We start from the raw sequence: 7846 nt of genomic DNA, 5'->3' as shown, positions 1-7846 counted from the left end.
GGCCCCCACAAGTTCTGAGGGACAGTAGACCGGCCCCCTGCTGAAAAAGTTTGCTGACCCCTGATCTAGGTCTTTCATGTAGCCCTTCTGGGCTCTGTGTAAGCTTTTGGAAGGAAGGCACCCTGAGGTCCCAAAGCTTTGAACATACTGATCACAGACCAGGTCAAATCTGAAACCAGAAAATGCTTTATTGGAAAGGTACAAAAAAACAAAAACAAACCAAAAACCAGTCATTGCAGCTTAAAATTTACAGCAATAAATTAACATTGTGTTGTAATTTTTTTTTTGTCAAGAGAAAAGTAGATTGGACACGCACACACACACAGTGAATATGCCTTACGAAACAGGCACCCACATTACTTGATATATCAATAATTTATTTCATAATAAAAAAGCAGCGCATGAAAAATAAATATCGAAATGAAAACAATCAAGTAAAACCACAGAAGATAATAGAATGAACGGGTGACAAAAAGAAAAGAGACACTTTCCTACAATTTTTCAAGGATGAGTGAAAATGGGGAAGAAAAGCATTATGGTCAGCTATCAGTGGGAAAACACTCCTCTGTTTATGGAGGTAGGGACACAAAACCTTAAACATTAAAACCAAATAGTGGTAAAGCTTAAAAAGACTTGAAAAGGGAGGGGGAAGGGAAGGGCTTCACTTCTTGGCTTTAGGCCACTGGAGTAACCTGAATTCCCTTCTGATTTCTCACATTAAGAAGCCTCACTGCTGACTGCTCCAGATACCCATTTCTCAAAAAGTTGCACATCCTTCACTGCAGGATTAAACAATCCAGCTTGTTAGCTTTCAAATACTGAAGCGTCATGTGTTATGGCAGCCTTCCCTGACCTGCTGTCCTCCAAATGTTGTTAAGAGGACAACGCTGACCATCAAGGGCTGGGGCTAATGGGATCTGGGAATACACGATGCAGATTGAGATGGCAGGCTTGCACCACCTGTGGGGAGGTCAATTTCTTTGATACTGCCCCATTTGTTTGTTTTTTAAACTCCCCTGTGTGTAGGAAGCCAACATGGAAGGGAGAAAGGTTTAGCATGGTTTTCTCCCTCATGCGCAAGGTTACTGCAAGTGAGGAGTGTTCAGTGCATTCAAAATCATGATCCACCCCCCCTCCCATGGAACCTGGTACAGTCCAGAATGCTGCCATCATGGTAGCCTACGCAACAGCTCCAATACTGAACAAGCCTTCCAAGCAGTTGGTCTGGCCAAACAGCAGCAGGGATCGGAACAGCACAACTGGCTGTCAGTGGACCAAAATTAGTCCATGGGATATTTCATTCAGCCAAATCATCTGCCCCTCTTGGAAATGCTAGCATTAAGAGAGTTCAGCCCCAGTGGAAAACAAGGCAGACCCCAGAACCCCCAATGGAAAGTCGTGCCCAATGTGGACATCATGCACAGCAACGGTGTTGTGCATGTTTCCAAGGCTCCTCTAACAGGTCCTGGAGGCTGGATGGGCAAAGATGTGCCAGACCTAGCAGAGAACAGCTGGACCTTGCATGAAGGTGAGCTGACACCGAGGCGGAAAGATACCCCAGGAGCCAAATTTGGGGCACCATTAAAGGCAGAACAGACATATCTGACCGCAAACCACTTGGCAGTTCCTTTGGAGGGGACACTAAGCTGGGCATGAGTCGCACCAACACTCAGAAAAGCCAAAGCATACACTGAACATCTTTTCATGTATGGAGAAACCAAGCTCAGGATGGTGGAAGATGATGCAGAAAACATGAAGGGATGTTTCGTGATTTATAATAAGTTGGCCTGCAATCCCTTGCTGCATGAATAACACACTTGAAAACACACACACAAACATCACAGGTGGTGGTTTGCGCACTTGGGTTGCATATTAACTCCCATGTTCAAGTGCCTTCCATGTAGGAATTGTCTAAGTAGGTATATGCATGTAGGACAGGCTAAGGATACAGATTCCTGCAGCGACTGATGGTACAATTTGCTCAGGTCTCCTCTCCTGAACTTCCCATCCTTTTGGTGCACAGACTTTTGAGAGGAAAGTGTTTCCAATGGATATCTCTGGCTGCAGCCACAGGTGTCAAAAAAGGAGGTGAGAAATAAAACTAAACAAAGCTTTCAGATTCCTTCTGTCATATTCCTGACTCGTCAGAGAAAACTATCGGCTCTTCTCTCCTCCCCACTTTCTCTTGGAAGCAGACTTTTTTTTTTAAATAAGAAAACGACAATATACCACACTAAAAAAGACAACAACCCAGACAATATCTTTTACAAAAAAATCTGTACGATAAAATGTATATAATTATGCATTTATTATATATATATATCTATATATATTTATATATGTTTCTATAAGTGTGTCTCTCAAATATTTCCACATGGTCCTTAAATGATATCCAATATGGATTACCTACCATGGCTATGGTAACGACAGCTTTAATAATGCCTTCGGCCTCTTGCTCCTGATCAAATTACAAAAGTACATAGTCCTGGTGTTGGTTGGGTTGTTTGCCCCACAGAAGCTGCTCTTAGTTCTCAAATTAACGGCAGAGATCAGGCTGAGGTCACTCCCTCAGAGATTCTCGTATTATCCACGGAAATTCTAGATGCTCCATGTGCCTGCAGACCACCTATGCAGGAGAAGGTTTTCCAGCACCTACCCTATGAGGAGAGTAAGCAGCAACCAGCTGGTGGTAAACACACAGCTGCTAAGGGCTAAACCCTAAGGCTGAAGCCATAATGCCACTGGTTGCAAACACAATTTCAGTTAGATTGTTGTTGGAGCGTCTCCTACCAGTTTCTTTTTTTAAATCAGCAATTGCTTGCCTGCACCTCTGGCCAACATTCCTAGAACTGAGGGAGGCAGGTGATTACTCAGTTGCAAAGAAACACTACTCAAGAAAATGTCTGTGTCTCTGTTCTTATTCTGAAAGGAAACCCCATGAAACACATTCAAGGAAACCCAAGAGCTGTACATCTATGGGACTCTAGCACTGTATGGTGGTCATTAACTGGATGCAGCCTGTATAGAACAATTTGTGGAGTCAACGTAGGAGCTGCTATTGGTGATGCCCTTCGTATGGCAGCTTTTGAGCAAGTCTAGTCTTTCGTTATCTCTATGATGAAACAGAGGTTGACACTATCCTCTCGTTTTCAGGGTCCTGGCTATGACAGTGAGCCTGTGGCCATACATATGTGGTTGAGCACCATTTCCCATCTGCCCCAGCCAACAAGGCTACGAGTGAGGAATTGTGGGAGCTGTAGTCCTGCAACATCTGGAGGGCCACAAATTCCACATTGCTCAGTTATGAGATGGTCCTGGGCTGTGGACAGCGGTTTCTTTCTCGAGAATAAATTCTGGGGTGTGGCAGGGGGAGGTTATGAAGCATCAGGGCATCCTTAATTCCATAATGGCCAGCCCTATTTGTTTTCCAAAGCTCCAACAGTGCAAATAATCTAAAACCTTTCTCCGCTTTAAGAACTCGAGAAGCTTGCAGAGATCCAGGGCATTTTCATAATTTTTTACAGGAAATAAGAGCAATATTGTGTGGTTTTTTTTTCTTCCTCAACCTTTGCTGAGGGGGTCAAAAAAGGCATGGGTTAAAACACAGGACATCAGCTTGCCTTCTAGAGGGTAATGTGAGGCCTGGAAAGAAATGAGGTAATCCTAAAAAAAAAAAGTCACATCTCAAGACTCAGAAAATAAGCCACCAGAACAGTGGGCTGGTAGGAATTTAAGTCTTGAATAGATGACTTGGTTTTTATTTTATTTTCCTTACAGTTGTTGCAAGTGTGCAACCCTGCTAACTCTTATTGAGTGTAGACACAGTAGGTGTTAGCGGCAGCGTTGGTAAAGGATTTGCCCTGTGCATGCACCCAACTGCCATGGGCGATATACCATCCATATTCCTAACTCCATCAAGGGAAGTGTGGTCTGTGCTTGCCACCATCAATGATTATGTCAAGCAGTGGTGTGTCAGGTAGAGTATCACTCCTGCAGCAGCAAACGCACACACAGAGTAGGAGTAAAGTTGGCACTGGCTATTTGGGAACACACACAAGGTTTTAAATCGCCACCAGCGTCTTCACCGGCCCGCCCTGGTTCAAATCCACCTTGCAGATTGCCCCACCGGCAATATTCAATGGTTCAGTTCTGTTTTGGAAGTTCTCCAGCCCTGTTATCAATATACAGAGTGGCGCATAATGTGCAAAACAGAGCTTGTTCCCTGTAAAAGGATGCCATCCTCCAAAAGGAGCAAGTCAGGGAGAAATTCCAGGGTAGCTTTTTTATTCTGGTATGCTTACTTGGGGCTTATGTGTCGAGTATCTGGTGGGGAGGCAGCATTCAAAAGGTCCTATCTTACACCAGCAGTCTAAAATGGTGCAGGCCATCTAAAGTGCTGCCACGTGGGGCATTTTGGCTCCAAGCCTCAGGGACCGCCCTCTTTTTATCTGGGAACCTTAAAGGAGTACCTTTTGCTAAGGAAGAGGAAGATTACTTGTCTTGCAGGCACAGCTTAAGTCAACTTGTACGAGGTCCTTTCTTTTCATTTAATCTGAAAACCTGTTGCTTTTCCTTACTTCCTTGTATTTTACAAACTCATTTACAAACTTCAACTCCTCTCTTTCCCCACTAAATTAAAAAATCTCTGCTTTCCTCTCCCTCCACTCTTCCACCCCACCTCCCAAGTCCTCTTCTGCCCTCCCCACCACCAACCAATCAGCTCCAATCCTTCCTGTCTCAGATCCACAAAACACATTTCTCCACCCATCCCACGTCCCAACTTTGCAATTACTTGAGAAAGAAACCTTCCTGCATTTTCAAACCTTCTTGCATTCCTTGGCAGCATTTCATCTATGCCCTGGTCTTGAGATTATCCCCAAGGATCTGTTCCCTTGTAGATATTTACATCTCCTAGGCAGCTCATCCAAGAACACCGCTCTTTGTTTTCATCACTCATCTTTGCCATATGTTGTCTTTTGGCATTAAGGAGCACCAAAAAGAGCTCTCGTGAAGTCAGAGAGAGGATATGTTAAGGCTTTGTGTTGATGTCACACCTGTTTCTGTCTCTTACGTGAAACTTTCTTGTCTTCTCCTGCATGCCTCTGCTTTACAGGCCTTTTAGCACACCCTGTAAGAGAACACCTTGTCAGAGCACGGGCTTCCTGCCGTTAACAGTCTCTCTCTCTTTTTTACAGCCCACCCACATCCCCACACTCTTAACACTTTCCCATTTCCTTTTCTCTGCAGCGTTGTTCAGTCTAGATCCAATAGTTATTGTTATGAGAAAGAGAGAGAAAGCAAGAGAGAGAGAGAGAATATTGATTTAGAAGTAACAAGACTACATTTTTAAAAAGACATCTGACTCACAGGCACATTGTGGGGAAGTAGCTAGAGAGACATTTTTGCATTGTAGATACTGCTCTGTTTGCTAAGCCACACGGCAAAGGGGAGGGGAGATAACCACACCAAAGGTGGAAATTCACCTGTGAAGGTGTTTCCATAACTGGAGAGATAAGACATTGTTCTATGACATTCTGATGAACTCTCAGCATAAGCTGCTCCAGAGCCAATTGCCCATTCTGTGACTGACATAAAGCTGACTACGATTGGACATATATTTTTTTTTCTGAAAGAAGGAAGAGGCTGTTCTTCATTTATTCAACTTGCCTGTCAATTCTGCCAGGCCATCCGTTTCTGAGTGGTTCAGTTTCACTCCAAAATGTTCTGGAGAATACCCTGATGTCTTCTCTTGACTGGGGAGCTGCCTGGGACTTAAAGAGGCTGTGAGGAGGAGTTGTGCAAGACTCCTCGTGCAATACCTACTACTTGATATGGCATTCCCATTTCAGCCAGAAGCGGCTTGACAGAACCTGAAGTGCCCAGCAAGAACAGCCCATTAGTTTCCCCCTTTGCAGAGTCCACTTGCTAGCTTTGGGGGATAAAATGGACTGCTGATCTTTCAGGAAGGCAGGCTCATCAACGAGATCCTACTCTCCCTTCCAAAAGGGCTGCTAGTTCTGCCACTTTGGACACTAGGAGGCTGCTGAAAACGGCACAGAAACGGACGAGATTTCTGCCGACTTCACGATGGTGATGACGCTGGTGGCGGCCACTTTGGTCGGAGTGATGGGCCCCCGGGCGACGGTGCGGGCAAAGGTCTGGAGCGCCTCGTACTTGGAGCGCAGGGCGTCCAGCTCTAGCTTCATGCTGCTGTTTTCCCGGGCGAGCTTCTCCACCTCCTGCTGCAGCTCCACCCGCTGCCTCTCCAGCTCCTCCTTCTGCGTCACACGCTTGATGCGGCAGCTGGCGGCGTAGCCCCGGTTCTTAAGCGTGCGCCGCCGCTGCTTCAGGCGGATGACCTCCTCTTTTGTGAGACCTCTCAAGTGCTGGTTCAGCTCCCGCACAGACATCGACACGAGTTCATCGTCACTGAGCACCGGGGCGTTCTCTCCCGACTCCTCCTTGACCTGCAGACACCAATGTCACAAAGGCAACTTATGGATCACAGAATCATAGAACAGGAAGGCACCACTAGGGCCATCTAGCTCAACCCCCTGCAGTGGAGCAATCTGTGGCCCAACATAGGACTCAAACCCACGACCCTGATGTTAAGAGTCTTGTGCTCTACTGACTGAGCTATCCCAGGTCTAACCATCGCTCAGCCTTGCTATCCTGTACGCCTCAGTAACTTCCTGATTATTTGCTATCATATCTGGAACTGCCCTTGAAGGCTGTCCAATTAGTTCCAAATACTGCTGCCCCTCTTTTGACCAAGATGAGCTGACAAAACCGTATTATACTTGTTCAGCAACTGCACTGGCTTCCAGTAGGTCTCTGGGCTCAAATCAAGGTGCGGGCTTTGACTTCTATAAGTCTAAACTGTTTGGGTCCAAAGTATCTCAGGGAATGCCTTCTCCCATGTAAAGATATACTAGAGCAGGAAGGAGGCATGCTGGGTTTTAGTGGTCAATCTCTGGGTTATTTGCAGCAGATCAACAAAGGTTCCTGGTCCCAAACAGCGAGTAAAATGGCCAGAAAAGCAACATTCTCTGTCATTGCTTTCCTTATGCTAATCACTTAATCTCTTGGCCTCAGTTTTCCTCATGTGTAATGATTGGAATAGTAATTGGCTGCCTCTGACCACTTCTTTGTGAATCTCTACTACCCAGTTTCAGAGTTCTGTGTCAGAATTCCTCATCTGCAGGAACTCAGATGGAGAATTCTACTTGAAATCTGCAGATGATCCAATGAGTGGCACTTGGTGCAGAGTAGTTTCTACCCAAGTCAACATTTACACCTGACTCTTCCCTCTGAGTCCAAAGCATCATTCACAAGAATCATTCATCATTTATATAAGAAAAAGCCTGAACCAACATAGTTAAAAGTTATGGTAATGTACTATTTTTTTTAAAAAAGTCTTATTTCACAATAATTAGCAGTATCATTCAGTTTTTAGAATTCAGATACGTGGCAGTAACTTTTCTTTTTCTGCTGCTGTGCTAAAGTTAGTTCTTTTAAAAATACCTGACCAGTATTTGATCTGCTTAATTGACCAAATCCTTTCCCCCTTCTTACAGAATTATAGGGTTGAAAGGGACCCCAAAATACATCTAGTCTAACCCCCTGCAATGCAGAAACACAGTTAAAGAATCCATAATAGGTGGTCATCCAACCTGTTCAAAAACCTTCACCACCTTCGGAGGGAATCCATCCCACTGTTGAACAGCTATTTAAATCAGTCAAATGCTCAACTGCAGTATGTAAATAAATTAATATTGGCTATCTGTTTGCTTCTGGGCCCAATTCACAGTGCTGATGTTAACTTTTAAAAGCTCTAAATGCCTTG

The 7846-nt window shown here is 44.8% G+C and overlaps 1 protein-coding gene across 5 annotated transcripts in view; it reads right to left on the bottom strand.

Annotated features, from left to right (window-relative positions):
- Positions 1-168: 168 nt before the first annotated feature.
- Positions 169-7846, bottom strand: part of MAFK (MAF bZIP transcription factor K) — a 34454-nt gene continuing 26776 nt past the window's right edge. For all 5 annotated transcript variants that reach the window (XM_083711874.1, XM_083711876.1, XM_083711873.1 and 2 more), the window contains exon 3: positions 169-6467. In XM_083711874.1, coding sequence (XP_083568000.1) covers positions 6033-6467 — 435 coding nt within the window. In that variant the 3' untranslated portion in view covers positions 169-6032. The remainder of the gene's footprint in view (positions 6468-7846) is intronic.

The sequence above is a fragment of the Podarcis gaigeae genome (assembly GCF_964106915.1).
Source record: "Podarcis gaigeae genome assembly, chromosome: 14".
In the NCBI taxonomy this organism is placed as follows: Eukaryota; Metazoa; Chordata; class Lepidosauria; order Squamata; family Lacertidae; genus Podarcis; species Podarcis gaigeae.
Note: the sequence above shows the minus strand (reverse complement) of the source record. Positions and strands in the feature narration are given on the sequence as shown.